This window comes from Phycodurus eques, chromosome 11 (assembly GCF_024500275.1).
Source record: "Phycodurus eques isolate BA_2022a chromosome 11, UOR_Pequ_1.1, whole genome shotgun sequence".
Lineage (NCBI taxonomy): Eukaryota > Metazoa > Chordata > Actinopteri > Syngnathiformes > Syngnathidae > Phycodurus > Phycodurus eques.
Window position 1 is genome coordinate 22,854,645 of NC_084535.1, and position 17,108 is coordinate 22,871,752.

At 44.0% G+C, this 17,108-nt stretch overlaps 1 protein-coding gene across 1 annotated transcript in view; it reads left to right on the forward strand.

Moving 5' to 3' along the window:
• Positions 1-17,108, forward strand: part of LOC133409755 (adhesion G protein-coupled receptor A3) — a 225,467-nt gene that overhangs the window by 53,946 nt on the left and 154,413 nt on the right. The window contains exons 5-7 of the mRNA XM_061690192.1: positions 364-435; positions 1,100-1,263; positions 14,202-14,415. Coding sequence (XP_061546176.1) covers positions 364-435; positions 1,100-1,263; positions 14,202-14,415 — 450 coding nt within the window. The remainder of the gene's footprint in view (positions 1-363; positions 436-1,099; positions 1,264-14,201; positions 14,416-17,108) is intronic.

The window sequence follows — 17,108 nt, forward strand, 5'->3', positions numbered from 1 at the left end:
GAGCCACTGTTCCTCCTCATAAAGAGAAGCCAAATGAGGAGGCTTGGGCATCTGGTTAGAATGCATCCTGGACTGCTCCCTGGTGAGGCGTTCTAGGCATGTCCCACTAGGAGAAGGCTCCGAGGAAGACCGGGGACACAATGGTCTATGTCTACAGGCTGGCCATGGAACATCTCGGCTCTGCACTCGCCCAACCCACCCCGAAATACTCAATGAAGTGACTGGGGAGGAGTGAGGGATGCATTAGGCTGCTGCCCTTGCAATCCGACCCCATATAAGTGGAAAAAGAGGGAGGAAATTGATATTGCAACTAGCATAACTATTCTACCTATGTGATTGAAAACTGTGTTTTTTTGTTTGCAGAAATTTATCTGGGAATATCTTCTCCACTTTGACAGTGGGACTCCTCACACACCTTGTGTCTCTCAGAGTATTGTAAGGAAACATCATATTCCCATTTGCATTTGGTGACACAAATTCAGATATTCTTTTATGAGGAATCAGAAAAAAAATCACTTAAAAACAAATATTCACATGACTTTATTAAGGATGGGCACAGTCATCAATAAATCAATTCATTGATTGTGTGTAATTCATTGTTGTCACATTTTGAAGCAACTGAGGCAAAATGGCATGCACTACTTGGTTGCAACCAGCAGAGTCTTTGCTGATTTGATCTCATCTAATTTACTATGGAGTTTAAGTACCAACATGACAACAACTCCTCAGGGCAGCATTATTTTGCTGATTCCAAACACAGGAGCTCTGAATATTTAAAAAGAAAAACTCTTACTTCATTATTTTGTTACAATATTGTGATTACATAAAAGACTGTTTTCCACAATTAATTATATAAAATATCCTGAACAATTAAATATAAACATCAAGGCGTGAATAACACATACTTAAGTAAATACGTTTGAACAAAAAATATATATATATTTTTTTCAATCTGGTTATTCAAGAGGGAAGACCCATTTGCTCATTTGTCAAGAAGCTATTTCGATGCTGCCATCCTAAATTGTTTATCACATCTGGATCTACTTTTGGACAAATCTCAGACAAACATGCTGTAACTACATGTTGCGTTTCTCACCAGACACTTCAGTACAGAAACTTTATTCTGTGACTGTCAGCTGAAGTGGCTTCTCCTGTGGGCTCGAAGCAACTCAGTGAGGATTGGCAACGACACGGTATGCGTATATCCCACTCATCTCCATGGCCTAGAGTTCCGCAATCTCCGTGGACAGCAGCTTACATGTGGTAAGCACCTGCATTTCTGATTGAGCAGTGTACAGCTAGACAGATATTATGCAGGATTTCTGAAACATCTGGAAACGGAGACACTGGTCGACCTCTAATCTGTTCAGCTCTCAAACTGTTTTTCCATCATATTATGGAAATTGATGTACCGTAATTTCCCGCGTATAATGCGCACCTATGTATAATACGCACCCCCAAAGTTGACTTCAAAATTCTGGAAAACACTTCAACCTATGTTAAATGCATTTTTACAATGCACGATTTTGCTTCTACCCATATGATCAAAACGTGAAGTATTATCTGTATTTTGTTAGTTTTTTCAAGGAATTATTCTGAAGTTAAGCACTTTATTTGAACACGTAATACTTTCTTTTTTATTTACTTGCACTTATTTTGAAATTCACAGCCCTACTTTTATTTAGTAAATAAGAAAACACACAGTTGTGCTCATATGTTTGATTACCCAGGAAGAATTTGTAAGATGGTTAATGTTCTTTAAAGAAAACATGAAGGGCCAGGCGAAACACAGTTAATTTTATTTTAATGGGATTCAAATTAAACTGTCAAGCATTTCAGAAAAGCATTATCATCCAACAAAATATAACAATGAAGAAATTAATGACGGTTGTTGTTCAGTCATCAGTCGCATACTAGAATGAAAGTGTACAACTTTTTCATAACCTCTAGGTGGCGGTGGGATATTGGAATGAAAGTACAGCTTTTTCATAACCTCTAGACGGCGGCATACATTTATAAAATGTGAAAGTTTTTTTCATTTCCCCCTATACCTATGTATTATGCACACTATTGCCTTTTCACAATTTTTTGGGGAAGAAAAAGGAACATTATACACAAGAAATTACAGTAATCGGTTCCAGAGTCCAGTTGTCGCCATCATGAAACCTTTATTAATTCTACAGGAATTGTTTTAAGGAGGATTTTGACATACTTGATGACTTGATTGTAAAAAATTACAACTTTCATTCATATCCTTACATTGAATAAATAAAACACTCTCTGCGATGGAATAATAATACGAGTTGATGTTTCGAATATTTATTAGCATTATTCACAAGTGTAAAAAGAAAATATTCACTCTGAAATGCAACAATAACATAACACTCTTTGACAACAATAATAGAGACCAATTGGTAACGTTACTATTTGACCCCGCTGCTTGGCCTTCACCGTCTCTTCAGCCTGACAATCTTCACCCACTGCTCCTTCTGCTCTGCCATCTGCTCGGTCATCTCCTGGCTTAATGTCACATCATCTCTGACTTGCATGGCTGGACACTCCATTGTGACATGCTGGAGTCAGCTATTGCTTGGAATTTAGGTCACTTTACTTCACGTGTCTTCATGTTCTTCTCAGGTCATGGTATTGTTAAGGCTGGTTCTTCTTTTTGAATAAGTCTCCTTGAAAAAGCAATGAAAAGCCAACTAAAATGCTTGCTAAAATGGCATCTAGTGAGGTCTTGCGAGATACAGTATATGAAGTCTTGCTCCTAATGCTGATGTCTTGTATGATGTCATGCATGTTGATGTTCAAGCTATATCCCCCAATATATACTCATATTGGGGGATTTTAATCGTGCCAGGCTTGGGCATGATTTTTACCCCAATGCATGGAGGGTTTCACAGTTTCATGTCCAGTAACCTTGGGACTGTACACTCCCTTATCCTCAACCTGTACACTAACCAGAAAGAGGTTGGCTAAGGCCTCACAGACAACAGAACCACAATTCCGGATTAAACAACAAAGATCCTAGGATACATGAGGGAGATGGCCCCAGTGAGAAACTGCTGAGTGATTGCCTCAGGCAGCAGAAATCCCTTGATGAGGAGGAGAATGAAGGGTAACCATTGAGGAGTGAAATGCCCCAGCATAGCATGTACCACCAACAGAAGAATTGGCTGATATTGAGAAATGCTACCAATGGCTGGTCTCAATGACAAAACAGAGCCAGTCATAATAATAGCACAAGCAGAAGCTCGATAGAGGCCAGGGTCTACCATACTAGAGAGGCTTTCTATTACATTCCAGGCTATGGCTACCAAACTTGGTGAATTGGTCCAGCAGATTCAAGGAATAACCTCTTCGATATATGTACAGAAGAGCGCAATCCTAGGAATAAGTAGGGTGCATATAATTCTCAGGCTCTATTGCCTCTAGTAGAGGACATGAGCTGGAAGGAGAAAAGGCAAGATTTCCCTCCCTCCACATGACAACATTAATCAAGAAAAACAAGGGCACAGTAGGCACCTCTTGAAAAAAAAAGTCTAATTAAACTAATGTTACATTTTCAAATGTTTGAACAATGAGCACACACAAGTTCATTCAATTAATTTTGATATAAGCTTTCCCTCTTCATTGTTATCTCTCTACCTGCTGTGAGCTGTTTAACAAAGCCCATGATTTAGTGGAAATGTTCCAGAGAGAAACCCTTGGGCAGTCTTGTTAAAAAAAAGAAGAAGACATTTGTGACATTTGCCCTACTCTGTACGATTTATTTCTTGTAGGGAAAATACTTGAAGGGGTTACTAATTTTTATCGAGCACTACGATTCCCTGGTGTAATACTTAACTTCTAACTGGTGTAATACTTCCAACTGTACAATTGCAAAAATAAGGCATAATTATGTTTGTGTTTGTCACTTTATTATTTTTTTATGACACTTTGAATTTCAATTTAACTGCATAACATAACAGGCGGCATGGTGAACGACTGGTTAGCACATCTGGCTTACAGTTCTGAGGACCCGGGTTCAAATCCGGCCTCACCTGGTTGGAGTTTGCATGTTCTCCCCGTGCCTGTGTGGGTTTCTCCGGGCACTCTGGTTCCCTCCCACATCCCAAAAACATGTATGGTAGGTTAATTGAAGACTCTAAATTGCCCATAGGTGTGAATGTGACTCACTATGATGTCTTTTAGCATCAGACAGTGTTTCCTAGCATAACAAATTAGGTCTTTACTGACTTCAAGTTTTTAGCTGCAGCAACAACAAATATAACGGTTCTTTAATCCTACTTTTTTCCTAAATATCTGGTAAAAGATGAACAATCCTGTCTTTTTATCTACCCTCCATTGCATCATGCTGCTATCCACAGGGGAATTATGTCTAATATGAAAGATTCATCCTCGTCGTCTTTCTTCTTCTTTTCCGCCAGGGGATATTGCTTTGGAATGACAATATCATTGGTTATTTGTAGGCTTATTTGTGTATGTGCTTGATGAAAGGAGCCATTGTATGCATCCCTTATGTAATACACTTTCCTGAAACGTTGAAGGGCATTAATCAGTCCTTATGCATTGACACTGGCTGCATTGTTCTGAGATTGCCCTGCCACAAACCTTTATGCTATCATTTTATGTACTCCTAATTGTATGCATTTTTAATTTGCACTCATAATACAAAGCAATTACGGGATAATTCTGGTGAGTTCCTAGTCAAGGAGCCATGGATAACATCCAGTATCAGCAAGAGGCACACTTCTTTCAGGCCTGGAAGCATCCATTATCAGATTACCATGACACTTTTCTGGTTATGTTACTCTTGCCATGCTTGTAACTTTTTGCCTTTAAACAGCACAACGGTTTACAATACCCAATTTGTTAACCCAACAGCAGCCAATTTACAATTGTTATAATGTGGATGGCGTGTGCTGTTACACCAGCCATATTTTTAGATGCCATTCAGAAGTGATTTTCAATTGGCTTCACATTATAGACTGCAGGGGTGTCAAACTAATCTTAATCATATGCCACATTAGTATTATATTAACCCTCTTACCGATGGTTGTAAATATAAAACTATACAAATGTGTTTTCTCCTCATTTTAGGCTGGATTAAACAGCATGGTTCAAGTAACAGAATCATGATTTATATATATATATATATTTGCTTTCAAGTAGCCTAATTTGGATGTGGGTCACACTGCATAAAGAGGATAAATGCATAGAATCAGATACCCCCAAAATTGTCGTTGGCCCAAACTCCTACGGTCCTAACATTGTCTATCTGCTGTTTCAAAAGTGGCCTGTTGATAACAGCGTCAATGCAAGCGTGATGCCATTGAAATACACTGATAGGTGACATGTTCTCCTCTTATTTATTTGAAACAGACGAAAAGAGTCGAGTTGCCTCAACTCAACTTTTGTGGATTACCATGACCTGGATGACTAAGAATCACACAGACAAAAGTGAACAGGCATTTTGTGTGTGTAAAAATAATTCCAGTAGCTAACAGGTGGAGATCATGCGTGACAGCAGACAGTTGTGGCATTTAAAAGAACAAATGACGACAAATACCCTGATAAAAATTAGATTGCAGTCTGACTTATATCTCTTACCTTTTTTATCATCATCAACGAAGGCCTGATTTACCTAAGGTTTGCGCGTGCAAAAATGACTTCAAACTTGATTGCTAATGTAAACAGATCTGGAAGCTGATTCCCTAAATGGGTGCACCCAGGATTGCGTCTGCCAAACCTGCAAAAAATGCCACGCAGTTCATTTTGCGTGTTCTCAGGGGAGTACATACCAATAGATTCATTTCGCATGCGCAATCTGAAATCCCAGAAATTACAATTATTCTGACATATCATCTATATCTATACAATTTTGGAGCATCTGAATGATCAAAGAGCTAACTTGGACACAGTGATAAGAAAAGGTCATGCTATGTCACTTATGACAAAACCATCCACCGTATCAATTGGTGTTGGCCTCTCCCCGAGTAATTTGTAGTGCTCTCCCAAGTTTGAAATGCAGTGTGACACAGGATGGGCAGATACAGTCTATCCAGTTGCCACACGCTCTGAACAAGTTAAATCAAACAAAACATGCTTTTATGTACAGTGAAATAAACAAGTATTAACTGTGACTAATCACATTTTTGTTGAGGCTGACATACATTTGAAATGCATACTGATGATTTAATTGGATTGAACAACACTGATTGTGCCTTACCACTCATTAACCTTTCTCTGCTGCATTTATCTTGTGCAAAAAGTTTGACATACCGCATGTGTTGTAGATAGTTTTTATCTGCTAGACTACATGGATTATACTCAGAGCTCCTTGAAATAACTCGGTATATCGATAGAGTAAATGCTAAATGGGCTTTCACTTGTAAAGCACTTTTCTACCTTCAAGGTACTCAAAGTGCTTTAACACTGTCGCCTCATTCACCTAATGACGACACAGCATCAGAGGCAACTGGGGGTTCAGTATCTTACTCAAGGGCACTTCTACAGGGTCACAAGGGCTCAGGACTGAACCCACAACCTTTGGGTTGGGGGATAACTACTCTACCACCTGAGCCATATCGCCCATGGTGGAGATTCCCACTATAAATATAAATTGACTTGACTTGCTTTGACTCAGAATTGGATGCGATGTTCGTCTAGAAAAATGATGACTACTCTCACGTAGGCACAAAATTACTACATTTCTTTTCATAAACATATTCTGTGGTTTTTAAGAAAATAATATTTTTTAGGTTTCTTGCATGAGTGAGATCAACCTATGATGGAGATTTCTATATCTGAGATGTAACCGTGCAGTGGGTGTGGCTTCCTTCTAGAGTCAGGTGATTTCTGTGTTGAGGTCAGGGCAGGCAGTTGTTTTGTCTAGCCATGGCCGTCTGTTTTTTTTTTTTCTTTCTTGACACCACTGACCTGAGAGCCTCAGCACAAAGTATAAGGAATTGATTTAGTCTGATGCAGAGCAGTAAGTGGTAGCTGAATCATATGCACTGAAAATAAAAAGTTGCCAAATGCCATTTTTTTAATATACAAAAACGAGATCAAGATCAATCATTTTAAAACTTTTCTCCCATTAGTGTGATGTATAACCTGCACAAACTAAAAAAAAAAGAACACCTATATTAAGGGGAAAAGTTAAAAATAAAAAACATACAAGAATGTGGTTGCTTAAATATGCAAGCCCTCAAACTACTGTAATACTAATACTTTGTTGCAGCTCCTTTTGCTTATATTACAGCAGTCTTTTGGGGTAGGGTTCTATCAGTGTGGCATATTTTGATGTGGCAATATTTCCCCACTCTTCTTTGCAAAAAAAATATGTCAGATTGTGCACAGCCCTCTTCAGATCACCGAACAGTTGATTGATCATTGGAACTCCACCTTGACTAAGGCCCCAGTTCAAGATGTAGAAAACAGCCCCAAAGCATGATACTGCCACCACCATGTTTCACTATAGGGATGGTGTTCTATTGGTGATGAGCAGTGTTGTATTTGCGCCAAACATACCTTTTGGACTGATGGGCAAAAATTCAACCTTAGTTCACTGGACCATAAAATATTTTGAAACATAGAACAACACAACATAAAACATATAACATTCAAACTATTTAGGGTTCATCAGAGGCACTTTAAATGATGGCAGGCATGTGTTGACTTCCATTTAAAATGTGTTTGAATGTTGAAGTTAATTTTGAATACAGCCATTTGCCAGTTATAAGAGGGCGTGCACACTTGACCTCTCCTGGAAGCCGTCACCTTATCGTGGTGGAGGGGTTTGTGTGTCCCAGTGATCCTAGGAGCTAAGTTGTCTGGGGCATCACACCCCTCGTAGGGTCACCCATGGCAAACAGGTGCTCGGTGAGGGACCAGACAAAGCACGGCTCCAAAAACCCTATGAAGAAAGAAACAAATGGATCTAGGTTTCCCTTGCCCGGACACAGGTCACCGGGGCCCCCCATCTGGAGCCAGGCCTGGAAGTGGGGCTCGAAGGCGAGCGCCTGGTGGCCGGGCCTGCACCCATGGGGCACGGCCGGGCACAGCCCGAAAGGGTAACGTGGGTCCCCCTTCCCATGGGGTCACCACTTGTGGGAGGGGCCCCATTGGGGTCGGGTGCAGTGCGAGCTGGGCGGTAGCCGAAGGCAGGGACCTTGGCGATCCGATCCCCGGCTACAGAAGCTGGATCTAGGGACGTGGAATGTCACCTCTCTGGCAGGGAAGGAGCCCGAGGTGGTGTGTGAGGTTGAGAAGTCCCGACTAGACATAGTCGGACTCGCCTCCACACATAGCTTGAGCTTTGGTACCAGTCCTCTCGAGAGGGGTTGGACTCTCTTCCACTCTGGAGTTGCCCACGGTGAGAGGTGCAGAGCAGGTGTTGGTATACTTATTGCCCCCCGGCTCGGCGCCTGTATGTTGGGGTTCACCCCGGTGGACGAGAGGGTAGCCTCCCTCCGCCTTCGGGTGGGTGACTGTTGTTTGTGCCAATGCAGCAAACAGCAGTTCAGAGTACCCACCCTTTTTGGAGTGCTTGGAGGGGGTGCTGGAGAGCGCTCCCGCTGGGGACTCCATCGTTCTGCTGGGGGACGTCAATGCTCACGTGGGCAATGACAGTGAGACCTGGAAGGGCGTGATTGGGATCAGAACCCGAGCGGTGTTCTGTTATTGGACTTCTGTGGTCATCACGGATTGTCCATAACGAACACCATGTTCAAGCATAAGGGTGTCCACACGTGCACTTGGCATCAGGACACCCTAGGTCGCAATTCGATGATCGTCTTTGTGGTCCTGTCATCGGACTTGCGGCTGCATGTCTTGGACACTCGGGTGAAGAGAGTGGCGGAGCTGACAACTGATCACCACCTGGTGGTGAGTTGGCTCCGATGGTGGGGGAAGATGCTGGTTCGACGTGGCAGGCCCAAACGTATTGTGAGGGTCTGCTGGGAACGTCTGGCAGAATCCCCTGTCAGAAGGAGTTTCAACTCCCACCTCCGACAGAACTTTGCTCATGTTCCGGAGGAGGCGGGGGACATTGAGTCTGAGTGGACTATGTTCCGCGCCTCCATTGCTGAGGCAGCCGACCGGAGCTGTGGCCGTAAGGTGGTTGGTGCCTGTCGTGATGGCAATCCCTGAACCCGTTGGTGGACATTAATGGTGAGGGATGCCGTCAAGCTGAAGAAGGAGTCCTATCGGGCCTTTTTGGCCTGTGGGACTCCTGAGGCAGCTGATGGGTATCGGCTGGCCAAGCGGAATGCAGCTTTGGTGGTCGTGAAGCAAAAACTCGGGTATGGGAGGAGTTCGGTGAGGCCATGGAGAAAGACTTCCGGACGGCTTCGAGGAAATTCTGGTCCACCATCCGGTGTCTCAGGAGGAGGAAGCAGTGCACCATCAACATTGTGTAGTGGGGATGTGGCGCTGCTGACCTCGACTCGGGACGTTGTGAGCCGGTGGGGAGAATACTTCGAAGACCTCCTCAATTCCACCGACATGCCTATGGATGAGGAAGCAGAGTCTGGGTTCTCTGAGCTGGGTTCTCCTATCTCTGGGGTTGAGGTCATCATGGTGGTTAACAAGCTCCTCGGTGGCAAGGCCCCGGGGGTGGATGAGATTTTCCCGGAGTTCCTAAAGGCTCTGGATGTTGTGGGGCTGTCCTGGTTGACACGCCTCTGCAACATCGCGTGGACATCTGGGACAGTGCCTCTGGATTGGCAGACTGGGGTGATGGGCCCCCTTTTTAAGAAGGGGGACCGCAGGGTGTGTTCCAACTACAGGGGGATCACACTCCGCAGCCTCCCTGGGAAGGTCTATTCAGGAGTGCTGGAGAGGAGGGTCCGTCGGGAAGTGGAATCTCATATTCAGGTGGAGCAGTGTGGTTTTCGTCCTGGCCGTGGAACAGTGGACCAGCTCTACACCCCCGGCAGAGTCCTCGAGGGTGGATGGGAGTTCGCCCAACCAGTTTACGTGTGTTTTGGGGACTTGGAGAAGGCGTTCGACCGTGTCCATCGGGGAGGTCCTTCGGGTGTATGGGGTACCGAACCCCCTGATACGGGCTGTTCGGTCCCTGTATGACCGGAGTCAGAGTTTGGTCCGCATATCCGGCAGTAAGTCGGACTCGTTTCCGGTAAGGGTTGGACTCCGCCAAGGCTGCCCTCTGTCACCGATTCTGTTCATAACTTTTATGGACAGAATTTCTAGGCGCAGCTGAGGCGTAGAGGGGGTCCGGTTTGGTGGCCTCAGTATTGCATCTCTACTTTTTGCAGATGATGTGGTTCTGTTGGCGTCATCAAGCCGTGACCTCCAACTCTCACTGGAGCAGTTCGCAGCCGAGTGTGAAGCGGCTGGGATGAGAATCAGCACCTCCAAATCTGAGACCATGGTCCTCAGTCGGAAAAGGGTGGCGTGGCCTCTCCAGGTCGGGGATGAGATCCTGCCCCAAGTGGAGAAGTTCAAGTATCTTGGGGTCTTGTTCACGAGTGAGTGAACAATGGAACGGGAGACCGACAGGCGGATCGGTGCAGTGTCTGCAGTGATGCGGACTTTGTATCGGTCCGTTGTGGTAAAGAAGGAGCTAAGCCGAAAGGCGAAGCTCTCAATTTACCGGTCAATCTATGTTCCTACCCTCACCTATGGTCACGAGCTGTGGGTCGTGACCGAAAGAACAAGATCCCGGATACAAGCGGCCGAAATGAGTTTCCGCCGCATGGTGTCCGGGCTCTCCCTCAGAGATAGGGTGAGAAGTAGAGCCGCTGCTCCTCCACGTCGAGAGGAGCCAGATGAGGTGCCTGGGGCATCTGATTCGGAAGCCTCCTTGATGCCTCCCTGGTGAGGTGTTCCCGGCACGTCCCACAGGGAGGACACCCCGGGGACGGCCCAGGACACGCAGGAGAGACTACGTCTTTCGGCTGGCCTGGGAACGGCTCGGGATCCCCCCGGAAGAGCTGGATGAAGTGGCTGGGGAGAGGGAAATCTGGGCGTCCCTGCTAAAGCTACGGCCTCCGCGACCCAACCTTGGATAAGTGGTAGAAAATGGATGGATGGATGAATGTGTGCGTGTGTGTGCGTTTTAAGTGCTATGATTGACCATTGGGCTGGACTGCAGAGGTACAGCCAAATCTTAATTCTTCATCTTGCCCAAACATTTTGGACAATTGTATGCCAACTTTGTATGAATCGTCCTGGGGAAACCCCTTTTCTGTTGTGTCAGGATTGTGCCCCAAACCCCAAAGGATAAGGTCCATCAATGCATCGTGGGTTGCCTTTGATGCTGAACCTGAGAGCCCTGACCTCACAAATGTTTTTTATGGGTGAATTGCCATAAATTCCCTCACACTTATATAACAATGTCCCAATACTGTTGCCGATATACTGTACTATGGTTCTACGATAGCCAAACATTTTTGCTAAATATTGCTGCATAGTTGATGACATGAATCCTTCTATACTGTATCTCTCTTTTAAACTAGTGATTGGAGGTATGGAAATCAATCATACTTCAAATTGTGGCGGCACGGTAGACGACTGGTTAGAGTGTCTGCCTCACAGTTCTGAGGACTGGGGTTCAATTCCCGGCCCCGCCTGTGTGGAGTTTGCATGTTCTCCCTGTGCCTGCGTGGGTTTTCTCCGGGCACTCCGGTTTCCTCCCACATCCCAAAAACATGCGTGGTTGGTTAATTGACAACTCTAAATTGCCGTAGGTGTGAATGTGAGTGCGACTGGTTGTTTGTTTGTATGTGCCCTGCGATTGACTGGCTACCCGTTCAGGGTGTACCCCGCCTCCTGCCCGATGATCGCTGGGATAGGCTTTACCATGCCCGCGACCCTAGTGAGGAGAAGCAGCTCGGAAAATGGATGGATGGATGGATGGACTTGGTCTGTCAAATGCCAGCAACATCTGAAATTGATTGCATACGAGTGGAGGCAAAGAGTGTAATGCTCTTTGGATTATGTCCAAAGAAATGACGAGCCTTGTATTGAACACCCTCTGAAATAATTCCCAAGGTGGTACAATTTCCTGGCAAGGCTTGAGGCTAATCCTGGTTCCTAAATAAAAATGGACAATCAGTGGTCTCATAACACAGCCACTTCTACATGAGTTCAATATCATGCATACAATATGTGCTGCATGTCATGACTTCTAATACGTGATGCACCGAAATGAAAATTCTTGACCAAAACTGAAGACCGAAACTGGGGAGTCCACGGCCGAAAACCGCAAGCCAAAACACCAAAAGTTATCAATGAAACTGAATTTGTAAGCGCTCTTCATGCAAAAATGCAACACAATGCAATTTGCAATTCATGAAAATCTGAAAATAAATCAAGCCCGGCAATTATTAATTTTAAAACTATGCCAATCATTAGTAAAATTGCTTTTATAGCTATGACTGCAGAGCTGCCAACCTATAGAAATTCACTTAAATATGGAAGAACAATTTGTCTTCCATATTTTTAAAATTATGTCAAGAACATTACCATGGGACGGACAGTTATTGCTGTAGTAGGATTAAAAATAATTCTGCAGACTGTTTTGTTTCACAACATAATCATTACTATAATTGTAATTGTAAAGAAATTATAGCTTCTATTTATGTTATTTTTCTTCTATTGATTGCATCAACCTTGTACTAAGTGGATGCATTTGCAGCCAAATGACTCTCGCATGCTCTTCTTGTATTTCCTGTATCCACTATTGCTGCTGAAATGACGCAAATTCCCCATTGTGGGCCTGTTAAGGGTTATCTTATACTCTAAATATTTATTATATTATTGTAGTTTTACATTTATTGGCCCATTTTCTCAAGTGACGTAACAGCGGTGATGTATTAATTCATTTCCGGTTTCTGGTCCCTTTTTTATGTAGCTGTTATCGTATATTCCGGTGTTTTCCTCTATATACACATACTAATTTGCCCAATGTTTTGCGCTTCAAAGTTGGCTACTGTTCGCGATAAAGCGGTTCCAGCCAGACCTATGTGACAAGTGTACTGTACCACCCAATCACTTATTTTGCTGTATTCCGACTTCATGTTACGATAGCTTAGGAACTGGCTTCCCGCCGGCTGTCGCCGGTCTTCTCCAAGTTCTCAAAATGTAGTTTATTCGCTGTCATGGAGGCGATGATTAGTGACTTATGCTGTGTTGAAAACGGATGTGCACGTTCGTCTCCCCACAATATGGACGCTGCAGTTTGGACTAGCCACTAGCCTAATGACGATAAAGCCACACGGTTCCCACAATTCATTGCGACAGGCAATTTAGAATTATTGCCATAATCAAGACGTTAATTTTTGTTTTTAATGTGTGTTTATGTTACCACTAATTGAATGTGTGCCTTATTTAACTCTCACATTTATGATTTATGGTGCACGAGTATGTCAAACCGTGACTGTAGGTTGTGTGTAAAATACTGATGTCTCAGTCAATTCAACCATTTAGCTAGTCAAGCCAAATGGGCATTGCTTGTTCATAACAAATACTTCTGAACTATGTAGTGTACAAGCTCATGTGCTGGCCTTGGCAAAGCTAGGAGTTTGCAACATGTTATCTCAGCTGTTTTATTTCAGTGACAAAAGTTTTTTGGTCTGAAACCTTTCGGGCAATTTCTGTCTGAAACATTTTGACCGTTTTGTTGCAGTTTTGTTGCATCACTTTTTCTAATCCTTATCATAATGATACATGCTGCCAAAAATAATAATAATAAAAACATATGCTTCCAAGGTACTGTAAATATTCCAATAACTGGCATTGTGACGGCCTTTCGTTGTGATGTAGATGCAGGAAGTCAAGGAGAGGGTAGAAGAGTGCTCAAGGCTGTTCTCCTTTATCAGCTACTCTTCATCTCACGCAGCAACAGCAGCAACATGGTCATGACGGGGGATGAGTGTGACCTTGACAGAATGTGTTTGTGTACAATATTACTATGTGGGCATGGTGCCTTAGTGTATGGATGGTATGGAACAAGAATGTATTAGAATTGTGCTTGTGATGCCGGATTTGTAGATGTTAAGTCCACGGACAAGACAGGAAGAAATGTCCTGAACAAGTCTTATTTTCATTGCATCACAAGAATGGAGAATTTAACCCTTGAGCTCATGCACTACCTTAATGCATCAGCTGTGGGGGAAGGGATGCTTGATATGCTGACCTTGGTGTTTTATCCACTCTTCATTTCCTAGATGGAGCTCTGGAGATGCCCCTCTTTCATTTGATTCCTTCCCAGAGGCAGCTGGTTTTCCAGGGAGACCGTCTGCCCCTTCAATGCACTGTCACTTACTTGGATCCTTCAGTTGAGCTGCAGTGGCATCACAATGGCCACACTGTGCCCACGCAAGAGGACCGAGGTGTTTATGTGGAGGAAACCTTGCTTCATGACTGTTGTCTGCTTACCAGGTACAAGCAACAGAACAGATGATTTATGGGAGGAGAAAATGTAGATGGATGAGAGTTGATAAGCTGTTAAATGGACAGTTCTACTCATACTAAGTTCCATCCATTTTCCGTACTGTTTCCCCTCACTAGGGTCGCGGGCGTGCTGGAGCCTATCCCAGCTAACTCTGGGCGAGGTCTCATATAGACAAACAACCATTCGCAAACACGTTCACACCTATGGGCAATTAACCTACCATGCATGTCAAACCCACGAAGGCACAGGGGGAACATGCAGACTCCACACAGGCGAGGCCGGATTTGAACCCGGGTCCTCAGAACTGTAAGGCAGATGTGCTATCCAGTCGTCCACCGTGCCGCCGCAGATTAATTCATAAAATGTAATAAATAATAAAATGAAATGCTACAAATAAATAATGAGAGTTTTAGTGCAATGTTTCACATTGCTTACTTTGATGCTGCTGATGGGAGTTCAATTCCTGGTCAATCCTCATTTCTCAATCACCCTGACTGGCTGGTGATCAGCCTGGACTCTAGGGTGTCGTCTTCTTCTTTTCCTGTCGGCTTGTCCCTTTAGCCTAATAAGCATCACATTGTACACCTGTATTGATTCCAATTTACTGCATGTTGTCACAGTGCATCAACATTTAGTAATCTATTATATAATTATACAATCCAAATAAAAAAAAAATGGCACAGGAAATGATTTTGCTGGTAGAATGTAGGTTTTACCCATGTGCATTTAGGGCCCTATTTTTGTGAATTATGTAAATCCGGCGGGGTGGGTGGTACAACTGTGCACCAGAGGCGAGTTAGACCGGTATTGGTAATTACGTAGATCAGTGCAGCACGGCAGATCCAAGAGTGGGTGGGCTGTGCCACTATGAGAGTGTTCACAGCCGACTTCATTTGCCGCCAATCAAAGGACGATGCGTAGTGGCAGCAATCCATGTGTGAGTGGTGAATTGTCAATGCTCTATGGCAACAGATAATGTGAGCAGGTACACTTATAGAAATATAGAATGAGCTGGTGATAATCAATGACGATTTAAATACGGCGGCACGGTGGCCGACTGGTTAGACCGGGGTCCTCAGAACTGTGAGCCGCTTCTCCTCACTAGGGTCGCGGCCGTGCTGGAGCCTATCCCAGCTGTCATCGGGCAGGAGGCGGGGTACACCCTGAACTGGTTGCCAGCCAATCGCAGGGCACATACAAACAAACAAACAACCATGCGCACTCACATTCACACCTACGGGCAATTTAGAGTCTCCAATTATTATTTAATTATTATTACTCCAATGTTTTGGGATGTGGGAGGTAAACCGGAGTGCCCGGAGAAAATCCACGCAGGCACGGGGAGAACATGCAAACATGCAAACTGATCTGCCAATTTGGCAAACACCCGCAGCGAGCCTTTCACTTGCACGAAAATCATGATCTCCGAGCATTTGGGGACCGCCGCAGATGCGCTGTCTACAAAAATAGAGCCCTAAATGTTAAAAAATATTGAAGTGGACATTCCCCATTTACTCATTATGTCTGTGGTGTCCACCACGAAGACAAAAATGTAAAGGTTCTCTATGATGAGATGATGCTTATGAGTGCTCGATGTTCCTCTCGTACTGTAAGAATGGGTAGCAAGGTATAATTACTTGATGATCCAGAAAGATCACTTTAGCCACTACATTTTAAATGAAAAACACATTCCAGTACACATAATAAAACAGATTTCACCTTTGCAGCTCACACACATAATGTAGGTAAAGTACCCCCTCCCCCACACACACACACATCTCCGCTTCCCTTCTATCTCTCTCAACCACCTAAAGTAGCTGGGATTTAACTTATTATTGGCGCTCTTGATAAGGATCTCATAGGACAGGAAAGAATTGACTTGGTAGTGAGCCAATAGCCCTGAGCAATCTGCAGCCCGTCCCAAGAGAGGTTGGCCTTCCAGCCCATCACACAGCTCTTGTGTGTTCACACGCTAAGAGTAACAGGTACGCAAACATAATTGCTGCAATAAAGTAAAGTAGAAACCTTGCACACCTTTTCTTTAAAGAAGAGATTCCTGGAACTTGCAACCAAAATGTCCTTTTCTAAAATAAATATTGATGGGCAGTTACCACATCTGTCTCACAGTTCTGAGGACCCGGGTTCAAATCCAGCCTCCCATGTGTGGAGTTTGCATGTTCTCCCCTTGTCTGCGTGGATTCTCCGGGTACTTCGGTTTCCTCCCATATCCCCACAACATGCATGGTACAGTAGGTTGATTGAAGACTTTAAAATTGCCTATAGGTGTGAATGTGACTGATTGTTTATGTATGCCCTGCGATTGGCTGGCAACCAGTTCAGGGTGTACCCCGCCTCTCACCCAGAGTCAGCTGGGATAGGCTCCCGCATGTCCGGGACCCTAGTGAGTATTAGCGGTACGGAAAATGGATGGATCGTCTGTTAGTACAAGTGTTATTGTGGCTGTGAATATTGTCATTCATTCAGGTAGTTTTTTTCTCAACGCATTGAATAGATTGCAAATGGACTGTTCTGGTTGAGTTAAATATTTCTCTCATCCGAGCAGGCTTCATCAGTTAATGCAACAAGGCTTAGTTTGGAGAAAACCACTCTGAGTTGGTGTGGAAAAACTCAACTATTAATGCTCGTAGTTGGAGGCACGCCCCAAACCACAAATTCTTGT